Here is a 22,929-nt window from a genome sequence, read left to right on the forward strand (position 1 = left end):
CGATCCAATGGTTCAAACGTGTTGAACCCGGAAATCGCATACTAGGCGAGATCCGTTCGGGTTCAAGCGATATCCGAATTAAGTTCTGCGAATCCGGCCCGCTCGTGAGGACTAGAAGATCATTCTAGGACTAATGCTGTGGTCCCCACCCTATTGCCCACACGCTGCCACACACGCGGCGGCGCGTGGTGCTCAGCGATAACGCCTCGCGAAAAACTCAACAACTCGGCTCAAGACTCCTATCCTAGGTAAAACACCCTATTTGGAACCACTTTTGTTCTTGGACCTACCCCAAAAAGTGGCAGGAAGTGGCTGAAACCGTGATCTCAAAATCGGCGAACCCTAGGTTGAAACTAACCAACCCACGCTAGAAATTCCTCAAATCCTACTCAACCATCAGCTAGATCATGAAAAATAGCTAGAAATTCATACCTCACACGACCAATTGGTGGCCGGAGGAGGAGAATCGCTGGCAATTCTGTCAAAACCGGTGAAACCATGGTTTTTCCGGACGGTTCGAGGTGGCAAAGGCGGAAGATGATCGGCTAGGTCGGCGAGTGACGCCGGTGGTTCTGGTCCAGTCCGATGGGTCGGGGTGGCTGTGGCGGTGGCTGGGAGGAAGGGACCGATCGGATGAAGCAGGGGGAGATCGCGACGTGAGAGAGAGAAGCGAGGTTTTTCAAAAAATCATGATTTCCCAAAATTACCATTTTGCCCTTGAGCGTATTTTGTGCGTATTTTCTTCGTTAAAATTCCTATTCGAGCCTAATACGTGTCTACGGACTCGTTTCGTCGAGCTCTACGCAACGGTGTAAGTGAAACGGTCAAATTCTTTCTCGGTCAAAAAGTCAACATTTTTCTCAATAAAATATTCTAAGGGCATTTTAGTCTTTTTCTCCAATAAATTAATAATTAAATATTAATTTTAGGTTTGGGTTGTTACAATTTACCTATGAATTTCCTCTTTCTCTGCCATCACCACTCACCCAAACTCATCCCAAATCACCTCTTCAGTTGTCATACTCTAGATGTGAGGAAGCTCTTGGAGCAGCATTAGGTGTGGAGAAGCACTTGGAGAAGCCTTAGACACCACAAGTAACTTCATAAATGGGTTTTTCCACTCTTATTACATTCATTATGTTTTCTCATTTCTGTTTAAGTTTCATTTCCATTATGAGTAGCTAAATTCATAACTAGGACTTCGATATAACCTAACATGAATATTCTGGGTTTATAAGTTGAAGTTTTGAGTTTCAAGTTTGATTCATGATTCATGTTCTTATTCATTATGCTTATTAGTTAATATGCTTGTTTGGATGATTGATCACCATTAGAACTTGTATATTAGCTATCTTGTTTTGAATCGAGAGTAGACATCATGCTTTGATTCGAATTGAACTATGAATAAGAAAAGTATGTATGGACATTCGACAACAGGGATTAGATACATGCTTGGTTGTTTAAATTGTTCTTTTATGCTTAATGAGTTCCTAACGCTTAATTTAGGTTAGACAACAAATGATCAAGTTAGGGAATTAGGAACACAAGGTTAGGACCAGACACCATGGCCTAATCATACTTTAGCTAGAATCAATCTTTGAATCCGAATTAGACTTGTCACTTGACTCCTTATAACCTAAAATTGAACTATTATGGTGAATCGAATGCCCTAGTCTCCCAATCTGTTTTTCAGCCCACAAAAACACTCTTTGTTACATTTTCTCACTTTGCTTTTGTTTGAAATTTCATTTTGCCTCATTTATTCAACAATTACAATCACTCTTGCTTTAAATTCTATTTTAGACTTAACCTCCTACTTTCTTGAATTTGGTAATCTAAGTACATAACTAATTTTAACTTCTCAGTCCTCGTGGGTACGACCTCGTACTTGTCTTGCTATATTACTAATTGGCCCGTACATAATTGCGAGTTAACATTTTACAACAAATTTTGGCGCTGTTGGGATTGAATGAAAGTTCTTCCCTGGTTATGTGCCCAAGGTTACCCTATTCTTTTAGTAGTACTAATTAACTCAAGTTATTTTCTGTTTGGTAGTTTATGTCTAGAAATCCCTTACTTGAGCAAGTGAGGTCTTCATTCCAACGTTCGAGATCTTTGAATACAGGACCATCTTTGCAACCAAACCGGGTGATCCACACTGACGTCCCAGGTTCTTCACCTTCAAATACGGAATCAAGTTCAGACCAAGAAGAAGAAGAGATGGCTGCCAATGAGTTCATGGGAGACCTTGATATCCCAACAATTCCAGCATCCCTTTCAAGCATCTTGCTGCCTACTGCAGCTTTCGAAACTATGAGCTTAAATCTTCTCATCTTAATATGTTGCCTTCCTTTTGTGGTTTACCTAATGAAGATCCATTAACCCATATAAAGGATATTTTTAATGCTGTAAGCTCTTTTCCCTTGACAGGTATGACGGAAGATCAACTTCGAATGAGAGTGTTTCCTTACACTTTGAAAGATAAGGCAAAATATTGGTTGAATTCTTTGAAGCCTGGTTCACTCACGACTTGGGGAGCCATTCAAAAGAAGTTCTTGGAGAAATACTTCTCCACGCAAAAAACCGACATGCTTAGGGACAAGATCTTACTATTTGCACAACAAGATGATGAGTCGTTTTGTGAAGCATGGGAGAGATTCAATGGGCTGCTCAATCAATGTCCTCATCATGGGATTCCATTGAAGCTTCAGATGCGTATGTTTTATAAAGGACTAACCCCCTCTAGCCATAATATTGTCACTAATTTTGCAGGTGGTTCTTATAAGACTAAGACTCTGAAGAAACATATGAACTCTTTGAGGAGATAGCAATGGAGACCCAACACACCGATACAAGAGGTAAACGTATTGTTGGTGGTTCTAATGATTCTTCCAGTGTGCAGATTTCCAAATTGGAACAAAAGCTAGATGCCCTCCTTGCATTGAACTCAAGAAACCCTTCAAAGGAAATGTGTAGCATCTGTGAAACTCATGATCATCCTACCATTTCTTGTCCCCTTGGGGCTGCATATCCAGAATTTGTGCAAGAGCAAGCTAAGTTGGTGAATTCCTATAACCGCGGTCCAATAAATTATCCATATTCTCAAAGTTATAATCCAGGTTGGAGGAATCATCCAAACTTTTCATGGAGGAATACACAGAATCAAGTGAATCCTTCACTCCAAAGGCCACAACAATCATCATCATTGGAGGATGTAGTGAAGCAAATGGCAATCAACCAATCCAATTTCCAGTCAACTACACAAGCTGCCATCTCCAAGTTGGAAGTCCAATTAGGCCAGATAGCTCAAATAGCTCAAAGAGAACCTAGAAATGGCCAAGCCAAGCAGTTGATCAATCCAAAACCAAGAAGCCAAGGCCGTTCATGTGCTCGGATCAGGTAAGATTGTTGATAACAAAGTTGGTTCTGATCTATCAAATGATGTTGTGGTTGTAGAAGATGAAGATGAAGAGGAAACCACACTATGGATGGAGAACAACCCAAAGTCCCAATCTGCTCCTAAGGCCAAATCGATTCTCAGAACCCAATCCATTTCAATTGCATAAAAGAGATGACAAATTTGTGCCATCGCATCTTCATCAAGATAGATACATCCCACCTCCTCCATATATTCCACCAATTCCATTTCCAGGCCGTTTGAAGAAGGCAAATCAAGATAAGGCTTTTAAAGAGATTTATGATATTTTGAGTAAAGTTAATATCAATTTGCCCTTGCTTGATGTTGTTAAACAGATTCCTGCATATGGAAAGTTCATCAAGCACTTGATGACTCACAAGCTCAATTTTGCTCCAAGTGAAGAAGTAAAGCTCAACAAGAATGTGAGTATTGTGTTGCAAAGGAAGCTTCCACCAAAACTAGAAGATCCTGGCAGCTTTGACATTCCCATTAACATCGGAGATAAGACGGTTGGAAGAGCCATGTTGGACTTGGGAGCAAGCATCAATGTAATGCCATATTGGTTTATCGGGAGCTTGGCTTAGAAGGGATAAAGAAAACCTCAATTCGTCTTGAACTAGCTGATCATTCTATCAAATATCCAAAAGGTATTGTAGAAGATATTTTAGTTCAAGTTAATACACTCATTCTTCCAGCTGATTTTGTAGTGATGGATATGGAGGATAACCCATATGGAGACCGAGTTGATCCCATTCTCCTCGGGCGACCATTCATAACCACTGCACACAATCATCAAAGTGAAAGATGGCACCCTCTTCATGACTATTTTGGGTGAAACTGTTGAATTTAAAGTGTTTGATGCTCTCTCTCAACCTTCTATCACTCTTGATACTTGTTTTTCAATTGATGTTGTGGGTCATGAGGTTGCTTCTAAAATTGTGCAGAAAAAGTCTAATGATGCTCTAGAAGCGGTCCTAACACAAGAAGAGGAAGATCTCTATGAATCAGAGTTCCAAGAAGTGATGGCTGCCTTAGAAGTGTTTCAGCCATACCCACCATCCTTTAGGCCACCACTCGAGCCTCTTGGACCATCCTCCACAAAATTGGAGCCATCCATTATTACCCTACCAAAGCTAGAACTTAAACCTCTACCCAATCATCTTAAACATACTTATTTGGGTGCTAATGAAACTCTCCCTGTTACAATTGCTGCAGGTCTCACCTCACATGAAGAGGACAGCTTAATTGAAGTTTTGAAAGAGCATAAAACAGCCCTTGGATGGACCATAGCAGACATCAAAGGAATTAGTCTAAGCATGTGCATGCACCGAATTTTAATGGAAGAAGACAGCAAACCATCTCGTGATGCACAAAGAAGGCTAAATCCCAACATGAAAGAGGTGGTTAGGGCTGAAGTTTTAAAGCTACTTGATGTGGGAATCATCTACCCAATTTCAGATTCTAAGTGGGTGAGTCCTGTGCAAATTGTTCCAAAGAAGTCCGGAATCACCATTGTAAAGAATGAGAAGAATAAGCTAGTTCCAACACGAACTATCACCGGTTAGAGAGTTTGCATTGATTACAGGAAGTTGAACACATCCATAAGAAAAGATCATTTTCCCTTGCCTTTCATTGATCAAATGCTTGACCGTTTATCGCCATGCTTACTACTGTTTTCTTGATGGATTTTCAGTTATAATCAAATTCTCATTGCTCAGGAAGACCAGGAGAAAACCACGTTCACATGCCCATTCTGTACATTTGCTTATAGAAGGATGCCATTTGGTTTGTGCAATGCTCTAGCAACATTCCAAAGATGCATAATGGCAATCTTTTCTGATATGGTGGAACGATTCATGGAGGTATTTATGGATGATTTTTCAGTTTTTGGTTCATCTTTTGATGATTGTCTTCACCATTTGTCTCTAGTGCTTAAAAGATGTCAGGAAACAAATCTGATTTTGAATTGGGAGAAGTGTCACTTCATGGTAAGACAAGGAATTGTGCTAGGCCATGTTGTTTCAAGCAAGGGAATTGAAGTGGACAAAGCCAAGATAAATATCATCTCAAATCTACCACCCCTTCCTCTGTTAAAAGAGTTAGAAGCTTTCTGGGCCATGCCGGATTCTATAGAAGATTCATCAAAAAATTTCAAGCATTTCAAGACCATTGTGTAATCTCCTTGCTAAGGATGCTGTTTTTGAGTTTGACGAAACTTGCATGGAAGCTTTTACGACCTTGAAGAAAGAGCTAACTTCAGCCCCTATTATCATAGCTCCAGATTGGTCTTTACCATTTGAAATAATGTGTGATGCCTCTGACTTTGCTATTGGTGCAGTTCTAGGTCAAAAGAAGAACAAGCTTCCCCATGTGATTCATTATGCGAGCCGGACCTTGAATGATGCCTAACTCAATTACTCCACAACAGAGAAGGAATTGCTTGCTGTGGTTTTTGCTTTAGAAAAATTTCGTTCTTACCTTGTTGGTTCTAAAGTAATTGTTTATTCTGACCATGCTGCTCTTAGGTGCTCACTAAGAAGGACGCCAAACCACGCTTGATCGATGGATTCTCTTGCTGCAAGAGTTCGATTTGGAGATTCGAGACAATAAGGGATGTGAAAATGTGGTGGCTGACCATTTGAGCAGAATTGTGGTTGAAAATCAAGGAGAAGCTGTACTACCCTTGAATGAGACTTTCCCAGATGAACAACTATTTGTTGCCCAAGTCAAAGAGCCATGGTATGCTGATTTTGTTAATTATTTTGTTAATTACCTGCAATCAGGTTTCTTTTGGCCTACTCTATTCAATGATGCATTTAATTTTTGTGTTAAGTGTGATAGGTGTCAAAGGATGGGAAACATAAGCCGCAAGAACGAAATGCCATTGAAGAACATACTCTTTGTGGAACTCTTCGATGTATGGGGTATTGATTTCATGGGACCATTCCCATCTTCCTTTAGATATACCTACATACTTGTTGCTGTTGATTATGTGTCTAAATGGGTGGAAGCCATAGCCACCAAAACCAATGATCATAAGGTGGTGCCTGAAGTTCCTGAGGACAATATTTTCACAAGGTTTGGTACTCCAAGGGCTGTCATTAGTGATGGAGGCAGCCACTTCTGCAACAAGCCATTTAAAGCACTCATGAAGAAGTACAACATCACCCACCGAGTCACTACACCATATCATCCTCAAACTTCTGGTCAAGTAGAAATAAGCAACAGAGAAATTAAGCACATCCTAGAGAAGGTGGTGAATAGTACAAGGAAAGATTGGGCTGCCAAGCTCAATGATGCATTATGGGCTTATAGGATCTGCATATAAGACTCCCATCGGAATGAGCCCTTATCGTCTTGTGTTTGCGAAAGCCTATCACTTGCCAATGGAGCTTGAACACAATGCTTTTTAGGCCATCAAGAAGTTGAATTTTGATCTCGACAAGGCCGGCCATGTCAGAAAGTTTCAGCTCAATGAATTGGAAGAAATTAGACATGAGTCCTATGAGAATGCAAGGCTTTACAAAGAACGAACCAAGAGTTACCATGACAGGAACATTCAACAGAAAGAGTTCACCAAAGGTATGTCAGTTCTTTTGTTTAACTCACGTTTGCGTCTCTTTCCAGGAAAATTGAAGTCTAGGTGGCTTGGCCCATGCACCGTGGTCAATGTTTCTCCCTATGGAGCTATGGAGATTCAAAACCCTAAAGATGGCTCGACTTTCAAAGTAAATGGACAACGTTTAAAGCCATTCTATGAGGAAGTGTCAGTTGGAATTCAAACTGGTCATGTGGTGGATCATCTTCTATTCGTACAATCAAGTTCGCTAATCGCATAATGTCTTACCAAGACATTAACTAAGGCGCTTCTTGGGAGGCAACCCATGTGTTGAAGAATAAGGTGCTTGGTAGCGGTCGACCTAATCGCATCAAGAGGGAGTTTCTCTAATCCTTAGTCTTAAACTTTCCCCTTATTATTTACATGTTCTCACTCATCTTTGTTATGCTTTAACATTGAGGACAATGTTCAATTCAGTCCTGGGGGGGAGGTTTTCAATTTTTGTTCATTTGTGTTTACAATTTTCGTCCGCTTGTCACTATTTTTTTTTATTTTTTTGAATTTCATACAATCAATGCTATGGAGCTGCCATTGAGATTTTCATATCAGAAATTTTACACTTCACAAAGCTTTTGCTCTTAGAATTCTGGTGGCTAAGGTACCATGCTCAGATTCTTGAAGGAAAATAGTGGAGACTACACTAGTGAGCTATTTCGAGCCTAATTGCATTCTTGAGAGGGTTTAAAGTGTTTCTATTCCTCATCTCTACTTATTTTCTTCAATTCACTCTAAATGATCTCATTGTTCCATTTTGATTGAATACTAAGGATGATTCTCTTTGCAGATATCAAAGGTGCGTGCTCTCATTCATGAATGAACTCATTGAAGTGATGCTAGGCTATGTGTGTATAACCATTCTCTCAGGCTTTCTTTTCACCCTACCTATTCGTGTGTTCCATCACTCTCTTGCAGCCAAACACTTTAGCCTTTTTCTTCTATCACCCTCATAATTCCCCTAACCTTGTATCTCAATATGAGATATTTAACCTATTATAGCCATACCCTATAGCTTAGAAATATACCAAGGTGTGCCAAGATAAAGTTTGAAGCAAGGAAGTTGCTGCCACATGCCTAAATGTAAATTGATGTCAATCGTGCAATGAAGTTAAAGAAGAAGTAGATCAAGTCAGTAAATAAGAAAGATAAAGAGAAAGTGTTTGGAGAAAGTGTTTGATTTGATCTAAATGTGAAATATAAGGTCTATGCCAGATGATGCTATGAAGTTGCAGCCATATCATTCTAAATCAATGATACCTTGCAGATCAATGAAGAATGCAACCTTGGTATGTTCTTAAGTTAATTGTGTTCTTTCCAACTCTTCCATTTCCCCTAACCTTAGCCATTCATTACAACCTTGTGAAAGACCTAGCTGATCTTTGAGGATGTATTCATAGGTGCTGTATGTATGTGTGTATCTCTATTCTTAGTATTTGATTCCCTTCATGAGATCTAACCAAATATCCTACTTCTATTTCATATACTCACTTATGCTTGTTTGAGAAAATAAAACCATAAGTTCTGAGTGATTGAGTGCTATATGTGAGAATTAGAGTTGAAGCATGTTCTTCCTTCAAGATTTGAGTATGTTTACTTTGAAGCCGTGTGCCTTTGAGCTATAGCTTCCACTTTACACACTTATCGATCATCTATCTTGGCAACTCTCTGGTGTTGGAGGTATGATTAAAGTTTTCTTTCATTTTCATTAGTCGTTTTCAAAGTTAGTTTTCTAACCTTTTGTTTTGTAGAGTCAGTAAAGCGTTTGTGGGTATCGTTTCTATTAAACCCTCAAGAGACACAACTCCTCCTACTAGGGATGCCTAGAGGTTTAAAGGCTTGTTGCATATGCTCAATGCAATCGAGTTGCCCGCAGAAGTGGTTTAGTTAAACTTCTTGTTTTGTTTTTAACTTTGTTTTCTTTTGTTTTGCTCGAGGACTAGCAAAATCTAGGTCTGGGGGTATTTGATCAGTTCACAATTGCATATCATTTTGTACCCTTCTAACTTATGATTTGGTTATGTTATTGAGTCAAACGTGTGCTTTTAATCCATTTTCTGTTTATCATTCAGTTCTTTGAGCCTTAGGTAGCAATGGTGCCTTTGGATGAGAAAAGATGCAAAATGGTGCAAAAACGAGCAGACTGGGTTGGCAACTCATTTCGGCCTCAACGTTTTTCTCCCAACTTTGATTGGCCCATATAATATGTGCTTGGAAAGATGAGAGTCTGAACTTCAAGATGGACTACTCAAATGTATCAATTGATTAAATCAACCCCAATCCGTGAGCCCATCAAAATGCACACCATGCTCAGGAATGCAACCGCTAGTCTGTTGAGCCATGTGTCTTGACAAGACAGATGGAAACTCGAAGGCATGGGCAGCTGACATTCCAAGAGGCATGGGCAGCTGACATTCCTAGAGGCATGGGCTACACATCAAATCAGCAGCATAGGAACCTAATGGGCAGCTCAAACAAATGGGAACAGCTAGGAATGGGTGTGCTTCACCAGCCAAAGCGGGAGCACGAATTTGCACTCTATAAATAGAGTGATGCACACTCATTCAATTGGAGTCACTCCATTCAGCCTAAAATTCACTTCAGCCATCCTCTAACACTCTCATCCTTCCCCAAACACTCCATTCAATCCCAAATCACCAAAACAGCTCCAACAAGCCTTCCTTCCATTTTCCTACGAATTTCCTCTTTCTCTGCCATCACCACTCACCCAAACTCATCACAAATCACCTCTTTAGTTGTCATACTCTAGATGTGAGGAAGCTCTTAGAGCAGCATTAGGTGTGGAGAAGCACTTGGAAAAGCCTTGGACACCACAAGTAACTTCAGAAATGGGTTTTTCCACTCTTATTACATTCATTATGTTTTCTCATTTCTGTTTAAGTTTCATTTCCATTATGAGTAACTAAATTCATAACTAGGACTTCGATGTAACCTAACATGAATATTCTGGGTTTATAAGTTGAAGTTTTGAGTTTCAAGTTTGATTCATGATTCATGTTCTTATTCATTATGCTTATCAGTTAATATGCTTGTTTGGATGATTGATCACCATTAGAACTTGTATATTAGCTATCTTGGTTTGAATCAAGAGTAGACACCATGCTTTGATTCGAATTGAACTATGAATAAGAAAAGTATGTATGGACATTCGACAACAGGGATTAGATACATGCTTGGTTGTTTAAATTGTTCTTCTATGCTTAATGAGTTCCTAATGCTTAATTTAGGTTAGACAACAAATGATCAAGTTAGGGAATTAGGAACACAAGGTTAGGACCAGACACCATGGCCTAATCATACTTTAGCTAGAATCAATCTTTGAATCCGAATTAGACTTGTCACTTGACTCCTTATAACCTAGAATTGAACTGTTATGGTGAATCGAATGCCCTAGTCTCCCAATCTGTTTTCCAGCCCACAAAAACACTCTTTGTTACATTTTCTCACTTTGCTTTTGTTTGAAATTTCGTTTTGCCTCATTTGTTCAACAATTACAATCACTCTTGCTTTAAATTCTATTTTAGACTTAACCTCCTACTTTCTTGAATTTGGTAATCTAAGTACATAACTAATTTTAACTTCTCAGTCCTCGTGGGTACGACCTCGTACTTGTCTTGCTATATTACTAATTGGCCCGTACAATTGCGAGTTAACATTTTTACAACACACTCTTTTCGGAGGCAACATTCAACATATTACAATTCCCATAAGGGTACACTCTACGCACTAAATTCAGTATGTTATAGTCAAACTATAACCCTCTGTTTGGATGAGGGAAAATAACTCGGAATTTAGCTAAAAGTCAGAAATTTAATAGGAGAAATTGACAATTCCCTTGTTTGGCAACTTAACCGCGGAATCTATTAAATGACGCTAGGAAAAAATCATGGAAATTGAGACATCAAATTCCCGAGTTTAATTTCCACCAAAATAGGTGTAATTTCACAATTTCCATAGTGCGGGTTATACCAAATTCATATACGTATTTTATTTGGGTTTAGGCGTGCGGTTATACCAAATTAATATCTATAAAGTATAAACTAATGCAACTAGAAGGGTCTTTTTTCATATTTTTTATAGTAAATAGTGTAGCCGTGCACTCCTCATTCTTTACAAGATGAGCTCATTCATTCCTTGCGCTTAGTTACCTTCATTCATTCCTCCACGGAGAGAGGCTCTATGAAATAAGAGAATACGGAGCAACCTTCGCCTGAGACGGGGCTTCCTTAGAGTGGACAAAGATTGTGATCCTAGCTTTCTGACTGGGCAAGCAACTCCTACCAAATTTGCTCCTAGACTTCTTTCAAGGTTCACGTTCACTAAGGACAGCAGGGACGGAAATTCCTACTAGCGTTCCTCGTTACTTGACTGACCCACAATCCATTAAATAAGTTCAGTTCAACCTGAGATTCCATTTCTATAGAATGGAGAAAGGGGAGAGCGAGGAAGTTGTTGAGTAAGTCAGTTCAATGTTCAAGCGGATTGGCAGTCAAGTAAGGATAAGATCTATCTCAAGTAGGAAAGGAGTGAAAGTCAAGGCCCTGGAATTCAATTCCGTAGGGAAATCAAGATAGGTGGTTTGCTCACCCGTAAAAACGAGGCGCTAAGAAAGAAGAAGTTAAGTCTATGCTAGGAACGAGTTTCGGGCTAAGGGCAATCAAATTCTTGGTGGTAATCATCAACTTTATAATGTTTTAATAACGGCTCACGCTTTTTTAATGATCTTTTTTATGGTTATGCCAGCGATGATAGGTGGATCTGGTAATTGGTCTGTTTCGATTCTAATAGGGCTTTTCAGGGTATGGAGCCATCTTCGTGTCGGTATAGCTTATCGAGTGGAAAAGGCTGATAGGGTCACCACTCCCGTCCTATTTCCAATGCGATGTTCCTAGTGGAGATAAGAAAACAGATAGGTCGACCTACCCCAAAATTTGAAGGTCAGTCTTCAAGCCTTTCTCTCATTCAATTTATATTTTTCTATTTTAGGGTTACTATGGTTTCTGAATGGCTATCAAAATTGGGTATTTCTGAGTAAATTTATGAATGGTTTTTGTGATCTTTGAGGCACTATGACTAGATTTTGGGAAGTTTTAACAAAATACTCTATGCCCATGGAAATTGGTGTGTGATTTGTGTCTATGGTACAACTCTGTAGTTGTTTGCTAGCTTTATCTCTTTGTGTTATTGCCTTATTCAAGTTTTACCCTTCGTTTCCTTACTCTGAAGAAAAAGCCTATGCCGCTGAAATGTTTTTTATATACTCTGTAAGGAAACAAAAAGCTTTATTGATTGTTATATGCTGCTGAAAATCGATTTTGGTCTTCTTTCTTTCTTATTTGACTTTGATTATTTGTTTGGTAGTCTCATGATGATGCTAGAGGTTTTCGATTAAAAGTTATAGAAAATTGGGATAATATAGTAGATTTGTGTGGCAAAGATAGAGCCACTGGAGAGGGTGTTGAAACAGTTGCAGATGCAACTGAGGTTATGACTCCTACTAATGAAGTTCATCGTGTTGATTTGGATGGTGATCCACAAGATTTAGAAGATATTCATGTTATTGATGATATTTCACCAACCTCAACAAATGGTCAAAAGAGAAGAAATCGTGCATCAAATTCTTCTGATATTCTTCCTACAAAGAAAAGAGGTGTTGTCAAAGATGTTATTACTTATTCGATTGCTAGAATGACTTTATCATTTGAAGAGTTTATCCATTCTAATACTAAGAATCATGATCCAGCAGAGGTATATGCTTAAGTACAAGCAGTACCAGGTCTTAGTGAAAATAAACAACTCAAAGCATGTGCTTGGCTGATAGAAAATGACAAACAATTTTAGATGCTGAAGGCACTCCCAATTGAGAAAAACGAAAGTATGTTGTTGATGTTTATTGCATGTGGGGAGTGATTTGGTTTGCTAATATGCTTTGTTTGTTTAAGTTGAGTTATTTAGTTAATAAAACAATATGTTATTTTATATTTCGAGGAATACTTCTATGTCGGTTATCATTTTTTTGTTCTTTCGAAATATTTAATTTCTGTCATTTACAATTTACATGAGCTATCCAAACATTGAAATTTTCAATTTCTGTCATTTACAAAATTCGACATACATAAATCCAAACACTGAAATCTTCAATTGCCAGAAATTGAAATGACGGAAATCTAAATTCCGTCATTTTAGAATTCTATGTAATTTGCAATTCCTTCATCCAAACAGAATAGCACTAAACTTTTTTTTTTCTCCCATAAAACATTTTATAATTTGAAATTAGCAAATGCTTATAACAATGACAATTGTTTGATAATTTGGAGTTCAAACTTAGAACATCTTTCACCGTATATAAGGGAAATATAATTATACAAATTTATAAATAAACCCAATCCTAGACATGTATTTATAAAAAAACCCAAGCACTATTTAAACATAGAAACACACCCAAAATCAACCCCAAAGTCAACTTTTTGGGTGTGTTTATAAATGGATTTTGAGTGTGTATAATGATGGGTTTTGGGTGTGTTTATAAAGTGTTTTGGGTGTTGGATTTTTTTATAATTTCAACCTCCATTTTGGGTGTTTTAGTGAAACTCCCATATAATTATTCAAAAGTTAGTTATTATTAAGAGAAATCATTTTGTCCACCGTTGCCTTTAAATTTGAAATATACCCTTATCAGTTTTAACAATTTAATACTAAGCTCAAAAATAGAAGATAACATCAATTACAATATTATTTATTTGATTATGGGCCAAATAAATATATATTTTGCTCTGTTTACGAATATGGGCCGAACCATATCGATCCAGAAGCTCAAACTCTCAGAAAAGCTTTTGTTTTTTTTTTTTTGGATGAAGAAATCTCAAGAAAGCTTTAGAATCCCCAGATACTCCCAAATTAGACCTGGCGTCAGTGTTCAGCAAATTTGACTCCCCAAAAACCCAGAAGGCTCGGAGACTTTTCGAGCACCAAACAATGGCAATAGCAGACGCTTTAGGCCAAGGTACATAATTTGTAATTGTCTTAATGGTGCATATGTACAAATTTGAGTGTCTGCATTTATTTTTTGCTTGCGTATGTACGCGTTGTGGGTTTTGTGGGGGTTTAGCTGTATCTGGCTCTTTGGTTCATGAGAAAGCAAAACAAGGGGTTTAGGATGAACATTCCCTTATGGGGGTTTTTATATAAAATAAGAAAATTAAGTTACAGGAGGAAAATTTCTGCTTGAGGTGGTGTTATGTGTGAATGAAAGAATATGCTTAATGTTTGTTTATGTGTTCATATTCTAGGAAGTTAGAACTTAAATGAATAAATAAAAAGTTACATGGAAATATATTATTAGAAATGCAAAAGTAAAAGTTTCCCAATCAAATATTCAACTTGCCAGTAGAGTGCAATTGCAGGTGATAAATGACCAAAATTAGTGATGAATCAAAAAGCAGGGTTTGAAAAATCAATGAACAGAAAGAATACTCCAGACCCAAAGAACTTTTTTGGGTTCAAAGTCCAGTCATAACTTTAATCTTATAATTAAATGTTACGAAAATGTGGAATGGCAAGTTAGGGTTGTAGTCTAAAGTCATAGAGTACTATTCTAATCACACCTTATTATTGATGTAGTTACTTTGAACTCAAATCGTATGTCCCACCAGAATTCTTTGAGCCATTGATGGGTTTCTGTTTTGGCTTCCATTTTCTGTGATGGGCTTAGTGTTTCCATTATGATTGAATTATCTGTTTTGGTATCTGTGATTGAATGATCGGTTTTTGCTTCCATTATGCAGTTTATGATTATTTCATACTGAATTTGGTGGTGATTGCTTGATAAGCTTGAAGGACTTGCTTCTCATATACAGTTTATTATCTGTTTTATATACATGGAAGAAGGATAACTTTTCAATGTCAAATTGCTTGCTACTATTTCATAGGACTTTTTATTGTAGATATTTGAGTTTACAAACAAACTGTGCATTCAATTTCTTGAAGGATTGTTCTATATTATTTGCAAATTGCAGTCATCTCATTTTTGTCCTCTCTACAGCTTTTCCTTGTACTGAGTAGTGAATATTAGAGTAGGAGGACAGTGTTGGTTTTGAAAGATAACTGAATGAATGCATGGATTGGAGGGACGCAACCTTTTTGTATATCTAATTTCCGTATGTATAATTTTGTTGTGCAGGGATTTGAAGATTGGGTTCAAATGTAAAGCTCATGATTGCGGAGAAGAACAAGTTTCAAGGAAAGGCATTGTCCTTGTCATACACAAAGACCGCCATTACTGCAATTAAGGAGAAGTTCAGTTCAGAGCAGTTGGAAAGGTTTAAGGGGAGTTGTTTTGGTCCTCTACTACTCCTTCGAAAAAATGACACCACAAAACCTCCTGGTCCTTCCTCTTTCAACCCCTAAATTAAGCATCGGATGCCCAATACTAGATGGCTGCTTGGGTGGCGGCATACCCTGCAACTCCATAACAGAATTGGTGGGGGAGAGCGGTTCTGGAAAGACCCAAGTTTGTCTCCAACTAACAGTAAGAGCTCAGCTCCCACCCTCACATGGCGGACTAGGAGGGTCCTCCCTCTACATACACACAGAATTCAGCTTCCCACTTCGTCGACTGCAGCAACTAGCCAACCATTATCAGGCATCACATGCCAACTTGATAGGGTTGAACCCATTGGAAGACATATATGTTCATGCCGTTCATGATGCACAACAAATGGTCCATGTGCTTCGAGACATAGAAACATTTATGGGCATTGGTCACACCCGGTTACCTGTAAAGCTCATTGTCATTGATTCCATTGCTGCACTGTTCGGGTCACAATATGACAGAACACCCGCTGATTTGAAACGCCGGTCTGAAATGTTTTTCAAGATTTCCGGGAAATTGAAGGCTTTGGCAAATAAGTTTGGGGTGGCAGTGGTTCTGACCAACCAGGTGGTGGATGTCATTGGGCCAGCTGATGGAATAGATGGGGTGAGATTGGGAAACTTGGAGTGCTTGCATACATCAGCCAGACGGGTTAGTCCAGCATTGGGATTGGCTTGGGCACATTGCGTCAATTCAAGGGTGTTCTTGTCAAGGCATGAGGAATCTGTTGGGGTTAACAGTCCTTATGCACGTTCAACAAGTATATCCAGTCAAACACAAAGGAGACTTAATGTTGTTTTTTCCCCACATTTGGCCCCTGCATCAGCTCAATTTGTAATCACAAAAGAAGGCGTAGTTGGAGTATCGACGGTAATTGGCTAATAATTGCATTGCGAGGACTTGTGTTGGGGATAAAATATATGGAAAATAATGAGCTGTTCCAAATCTCCTGCCTTCCCTACACAGAGCACACAACTCAAGAAAATGAATTCCTTCCACCGACTCCATCTAAAGATGGTCGTGATCCCACTTGCAGGCCAAAATCTGGGCAGAAGCGCAAGGCATCAATATCTTCATCCAATATCACTTTTGGTGAATTTGATGATGAAAACCCGAAGGGCAATAAGAAGATCGTGCATAGAGACGTTGAACGACAAAGAAGACAAGAAATGGCCACCCTTTATGCATCTCTTCGATCACAACTCCCCCTCGAATATCTCAAGGTACGGTAGCTAGCTAGTTAATTTTCTCAAATAATATGTGTTAAATTTCGAGATATATATACAACTGTTAATCAGCATTTTGTACTGAATTCGGACATAATCCGACTAATCAATGGTCTTGATACACAATATAGTAACATAACATGTCACCATGACGGTTAGAATCATTGGCAACAGTCTTCGACTTTAGTTAGGGACTTAATTTGCCACTTTTCTTTTCTTGGCTACTTAAATATCCTTACTGCAAGGGGGTTTGTAGCTCAAGTGGTTCACGCACTTTAGATCTTCTGTTTTTGAGTCCCCCTCCTTTATAATATCGCTTGTGTAAAAAGTATCTTGTCTATCAACCATGGCTAAAGTTCTCTTAGAAGAGTACTTATGCTACCAGACAAATACTTATATTGTCAGATTGCAAATTTCGACTACCATTTCAAAGCAAAGCAGTCTGACATGAGAACATTTCTCCATCAATACCTCATATTTGGTGTGTAAATACACAGGTGAGTGATAGGAGAAGCATTGATACGTCTGAGCTCCAACAGAGATTGACAAAAACTTATGATCAGCCAGCTGACTTCAAATAAGGTGCTGGGAGAATTGATATCCTTTGTAAAATTTTGGTGTGATGTGTTTATATCCCTGTAGATATTCGACCTTCCAGGCACTTAATGTGGCTGAGAGTTTTGGTGTGATGTGTTTATATCCCTGTATATATGCAAAATTTGTGTTTTATTAAGATATTTGGGATGCTCTGCTGTTGCCAATTAATTTTGAGATTGGAAACCGTAACTTTCTTGATGGTATCACGTTCTTTCTTTCAGTTCCATGATCAATCATACCATCATGTTCTCTCGTTATATCACAAGTATATTTAAGGTAACTTGCCCCATCCGTATATATAATTTCTTAATTGTTTGCTCATCATTTGTGCGCTTTAAATCGGTTGCTTAACGTTGTGAGATGAGGAAAGCTTTGTGTTTTTTGGTTGTCCAGTTATAATTTGTGAAATTAGATTCGTCATTCAGCTCTTTCTTCCTTATTGTTACATATGCTAAGCATATATGGTATTACAATACAAATAACACTTATAAAAACGAAAAAAGAGCTCAAAGGAATATACTAATCGATCGTTGAGGAAAGAATGAAAACAGTTTTCTGAGTTAAGAAACAGATCTCTAAAAGGAAACCATCAGTTGGGTTAATTTTGTTTAGCAATATTAATTACTGCATATGATGTTCTGATGGAATATATTATTACTCATCACATACTTTTGAGTAATTGTCCATGCATTATGAAAAGACGTGGAAAACTCCGTTGTTGCTTATGCTTACAGATTCAACTTGGTTGCTGGTGGTAAATGACAAAAATTAGTAAGGTTAAACGTCAGTCAAAAATCAGGGTTTGGCAAATGAATAAAGAGAGAGAACACTCCATTGACGCAAAGAACTTTTTTGGAAAGTCCAGTCAAAACTTTAAGTGTTATGATAATTTGGAATGGTAAGAGCATTTCCAAGGAACTGTCAAATAAAAAACATCACATTTGAATTTGACGGCTAGGTGTTAATTTAACATCATGAATAACTTCTTATTCCACCCGAACTGTTAAATAAAATTATTTAACTTAACATCATGAACAACTTCTTATTCCATCTGAACTGTTAAATAAAATTATTATTTTATTAAAGAATAAATAAAAAACAAAGAAAATATGGTAAGAGAAAAGCATATGTAAGCTTGAAAAAGTCACTTTTATACACAGCATGTGGGGTCCATTCATTAAAAAACTCTCGATAATTGAAATAACGTCTTTGTTACTTGTTGTCAAAATTGTCGTTGGTTTAGAAAACGTTATTTACATGTCGGATATAACACTTCGGGTGAATATGAGTTAACCACCTTTTCTAGACTTTTAGCACTCCACCTGGCTTTTGACAGCTTGGGTGGAGATGCTCTAAGTACAAGTTGTAATCTAAAGTTTAATCATAACTTTATGATTATATAAATACTTTGACCTCAAATCGTCTGTCCCGCCAGAATTTGGTTGAGACCATGCCATAGACTGGTGGTTTAATTCAAAAACCACCCTCGTATATAACTAGGAGATTAGGACTTTATAGTTGATATTGGCCTTGAGTTTGACTACGTAATTTGTGAATGGATTTCTGTCCCGTCGTGGATCAACGTCCATAAAGTCACCGTCCATAAAGTCACCAATATGCGCGTGAACGACTGTCCTCAACTTTGCTCTTTAATTTTTATCGTACCTCAGTTCTCATAATATTATTCTTTTGGCCACATCAAGAACTAGTTAGAAACATAGTATGTTGTATCATTATAATATGCCAGGGGACGTCCATAAATTTCTGAACTCTGAACAAATTTGTGTCCATTTATTTATTGATTTATTAGGGAAATTGTGTCAATTTTATTAACTCACTTAATATCCAGTAAATTCGTTTAGGGTCCATTATGATAGATTTTATAATAAAGCTAAATTAGATTAAAAACTATAAATACACTTGGGTAAAATGTATTCGAAATAGAATTGAAATAATGTATCTAATATAAATCATTGGATCATGTGTGCTTCTGACGGGGTATGGGTAAGTGGTACATCTTCTTAAAAAAAATGAAGGAAGAAATTGTTCTCATTAGTTAAGAAAGAAAGAAAAAAGACATTTTTATCTTTCCAAAATATTAAAATGGATTGCATTATGGTTGCCTTGGTGCAATCTCACTTGTAAATTTTCCAGCTTAATAAACAATATGAAGCACTCATATTCATATATACCAAACTTGAAGATGCCAAGTTACATAAAATAAGATAAATGAGACCACCCATATAATGAGATCTGGACTAGAAATAGCCATTAATCACAGGTACAAGGGAAATAAAATAAATATTATTCAACAAAGCAGGTAGACGGTAGCTAGAAGAGCAGATACATGGCAACCAAGATATATCATCCAAACTAAGCCATAAATGGCTTCATAAGTACGATAATTTCACAATAATATGATAACTAATATAAGTAGCTTCACTTGTTGAGCAGAGCCTCTTGACTCTTCCTGAACAACTTGTGCTGAATGTGCTCAGCAAAAGTTCTTGGTGGGAAGATTGGCGGCTCAGTCTCCGACACAGTTTCCGGGAGCGGCTTAAGGATGATCTTCTCCTTTGGTGGCTCACAGAAAACTGCCCATGAAATCCTCACCTTCTCCTTGTTCACCATTCCTCTGTGAAGAATGCTTTTGTACTTACCGTTGCTCAAAATCTCAATGGTGTCCCCAATATGCATGACAATGGAATTTGGAACACACTTGGCAGTGACCCACTTGCCTTCATAGAAAAGCTGCAGGCCAGGAACCATGTTGTGGAGTATGAAGGAGAGTGCACTGACATCAGTGTGAGCTTCAACACCAAGTGCAAGCTCTGGCTGAGGGCAAACTGGGTAGTAGTTGATTTTCATTTGCAAGAGAAGCTCCTCAAGCCCCCCAACTTCCTTCTCCAGCCTCCCTTCTTCCAATCCCAGCCCAAGTGACAGCACGCGCAGTACCTTGGTTGCTAGCGCCCTCAGTTCCTTAGCATACTCGGCAGTAGCCTCACTGCAAAGGTATTAACTATCTATGTTAACAGAAATATTGAGGGTCTGAAAAAACAAAATTGTTGATAAGACAGAATATTGATATCTATGAAAAGAAAGTTATGTAAACAATTGATAATTCGTTAAAGAATGTTGTGTTATTTTCTAGGATATGTTCAAAATTTTCATTCAATTAAGCATGATAAGATTTTTTTTTTTTCCCTCGAGTACTTACATGTAATCAGCAGGTGTTTGAGGCCAAATGGACAAGTCACGCTTGTCCTCAGGGTATACAAGGTGGAAGAAGTAGTCCTCCCACTCAAGCTGCCCAGAGGCATTGTTTGCAAGCTTGCTTCCATAGCCTTGAATTTTGCCAGAGGCCTGGTCATTGGCATACTTCTCCTTTTGCTCAATGGGAAGATCGAAGAAGGCCTTCCCAGCCTTCCTGACACGGTCCATGAGCTCATCGGAGATGCCATGGTTCACAAGATGCATGACACCCCAGTCCACTGCTGCCTTCTTCAACTCCTCCCTGCATCTCTCTCTCACCTTTTCGTTCTCAGAGTCTATCTCCTTCAAATCAATGGTGGGAACTTGAGGCCCATCAGTGCTCTTCTCCTGTTCGAAGATGTCACCGATGTTTACGAGCTCTTCCTTTGGTCTGATGTACTCCTTTGGGATTGTTGCAATTCCACTGCTGGCCAAGGTCTCAACTCTTGAGTTCACTGAATCAGAGCTTGAGTCCACTGAATCAGAGCTCACCATTTTGGCAGCCGGCTCTTCGTAAGTTCTGAACTCTTGGCTAGCTTTCTTTAATAGCTTTTTTTTACACTAAAAGTGCAGGCCTATAATATTTTATTATGGTGGATTGATGAAGCAATGGTTTAATGGTGTATTAGTAATGTTGCTTTTATAGTAGTGTATAGCCAAATTAGTAGTTGGAGGTGCTTACAGAGATATTTCAAGGGGAACTTCTTACCAACAAGAGAGAGTGTCTGTGTGTGTTAGAGAGAGTGGGGAATGTGTTTGTGTTGATTTTGTGTGATTTTGGGTCTGTTGTCCATGTGACCTTCTCACCCACCAGACTTCTCATACAAGGGAGGTTTGACTGGAGGGTAAGCTACAATTCTAACAGTCCTTTCAGAGTTTCAAACAGTGCCAGCTACAAGACTTCTGTTCTTCACTTCTCAATTTCATATGTGCCTAACTATAGCATTTAAATGCATTGTTCTTGAAACTAATTTGTTTTATGTTTTTGGTCTAAAAACTAATAACTAATCACACATTTGGCTACCTTAAACAAAGAGGGCCCCCAAGCATGGTATATAGATTAAGGGCACATGTTTATTACTAACTCAGTTTCTAGAAGTTGTGTTGGAACCACTTCCAATTGTACCTTATTTCACTGGACTAAAAATCCAAACTTTGTGCTGTAGAGATGATATTGGGAGGGGAGAATCGAGTACACGATCAATCTCAGGTGTAATTACTTTTATCCATTTGAGAGACTAGCCTTTTGCTAATATTTTAAACTTTTGAGCCTAACTTACCCTAATAATTTATTTGGTTTCGTGAATCCACATTCTTTGTATTCAATAGAAAAGGGCAAAAGTTAAACTCTTGTCGTAAGTGTCTATGTTTTTTGCCACTAGAGCTATAAGTCCGTACAAGTACCATTGTGATCTCGAATTTTATTGCTTCTTTGACTTTTACACGTTTAATATATTTAATTTTAAGCAGTTATAATTAGGTTCTGGTTTTTGAGAGAACCAATAGCTAGAAAGATCCTTTCTCATCCACTATGGGCCTGAATTGGTGCCACAGATCAGCGGGAGTTGAGGTTCCATTCCCATCAAAACCACCACATATCGCTTGTGTCGTTGAGCACGTTTTACCTACCAGTAAGCAAACAGGGCTCAACAAGACCAAACAGAGGAAACATCGCACCTCTCTTTCGTACTAAATGCATGGCTGCTATTTTATCGAACCTTTCGTTGCTGACATTTGGATGCATGACCTCCTTTGACAACTGTAATAAAGCGGAGACACTCTCGCTATACCGAACGATAATTAACGTATTTGATGTAATGTAAGCTTGTTAGGTTGGTCAAATTCACCCAAAGAATTCCCGTTTAGATGGTTTCGGGTTAGATGGAAAAGTCTCTTGGAAAGTTTATGATTTCTATTTTCTTTGATTCTTTCTTGGATTTGGGGCCTGGAGGGAAGACTCAGAAGAAGTCTCCTGAAGACAAGTTGGTTGATTTGGTACCTCGTGTGTGTCAACTACGCAACTTTCAGTCAGTCTACCTGCCTATTATCTTTGTTACTTTCTTCCAAATCTTTTCCGCTTCACTTTTTGCCTTTTGTCTTTCTTGCAAGTTATAATTCTCTCGTTGTCTGCAAAGTATTATTGTTTATAAGAACTTGTTAATTAGAATTTTATATGTTATGTTATTAAACTATACTCTTCGAAGTACACTCAAACAAAAATTCATCTAATTAATAATTTGGGTCGATGATGTAGCAACATATCATGATAGACAATTTGATAAGAAAACATATAATAAGGGATAAATAATTAAAAGAGTTAAAAACAGTCACCGTTTATGATGGATGATGGGAGTAGAGCGACTATGAATTTTCAACACATCTATGAATTATTTACTCATATAATAGAAGTAAACACAGTTGGGGTAGTTGC

General features: G+C 38.1%; 2 protein-coding genes, 1 non-coding gene and 1 pseudogene across 3 annotated transcripts; 2 read left to right on the forward strand and 2 right to left on the reverse strand.

Annotated features, from left to right (window-relative positions):
- Positions 1–2,588: 2,588 nt before the first annotated feature.
- Positions 2,589–2,695, reverse strand: LOC148915159 (small nucleolar RNA R71). Its single transcript, XR_016122393.1, has one exon. It is a non-coding gene; the product is annotated as a small nucleolar RNA R71 (small nucleolar RNA).
- Positions 2,696–3,226: 531 nt separating this feature from the next.
- LOC148915160 (uncharacterized) lies at positions 3,227–5,660 on the forward strand (annotated as a pseudogene).
- Positions 5,661–13,896: 8,236 nt separating this feature from the next.
- On the forward strand, positions 13,897–16,450 carry LOC148915161 (DNA repair protein XRCC3 homolog). The gene is made up of 2 exons (XM_089042090.1): positions 13,897–14,055; positions 15,232–16,450. The coding sequence occupies exon 2, from the start codon at positions 15,415–15,417 to the stop codon at positions 16,303–16,305; it is 891 nt and encodes a 296-aa protein (XP_088898216.1). The 5' UTR covers positions 13,897–14,055; positions 15,232–15,414; the 3' UTR covers positions 16,306–16,450.
- A 3,078-nt stretch (positions 16,451–19,528) lies between these two features.
- LDOX (leucoanthocyanidin dioxygenase) lies at positions 19,529–21,289 on the reverse strand. The gene is made up of 2 exons (XM_089055652.1): positions 20,464–21,289; positions 19,529–20,250 (listed from the first exon to the last, which is right to left on the reverse strand). Exons 1-2 carry the CDS (start codon positions 20,991–20,993, stop codon positions 19,686–19,688), a joined length of 1,095 nt encoding a protein of 364 aa, XP_088911778.1. The 5' UTR covers positions 20,994–21,289; the 3' UTR covers positions 19,529–19,685.
- Positions 21,290–22,929: the final 1,640 nt, after the last annotated feature.

This window comes from Prunus mume, linkage group LG7 (assembly GCF_029339155.1).
Source record: "Prunus mume cultivar Tortuosa linkage group LG7, ASM2933915v1, whole genome shotgun sequence".
NCBI classification, from domain to species: Eukaryota; Viridiplantae; Streptophyta; class Magnoliopsida; order Rosales; family Rosaceae; genus Prunus; species Prunus mume.

Bases quoted from the DNA above. Each gene is read 5' to 3' on its own strand.
- LOC148915161 (XM_089042090.1), top strand. From the start codon at position 15,415: ATGACACCACAAAACCTCCTGGTCCTTCCTCTTTCAACCCCTAAATTA.
- LDOX (XM_089055652.1), bottom strand. From the start codon at position 20,993: ATGGTGAGCTCTGATTCAGTGGACTCAAGCTCTGATTCAGTGAACTCA. The intron at 20,251-20,463 runs GTAAGTACTCGA...ATACCTTTGCAG, and splicing joins CAAACACCTGCTGATTACAT to TGAGGCTACTGCCGAGTATG.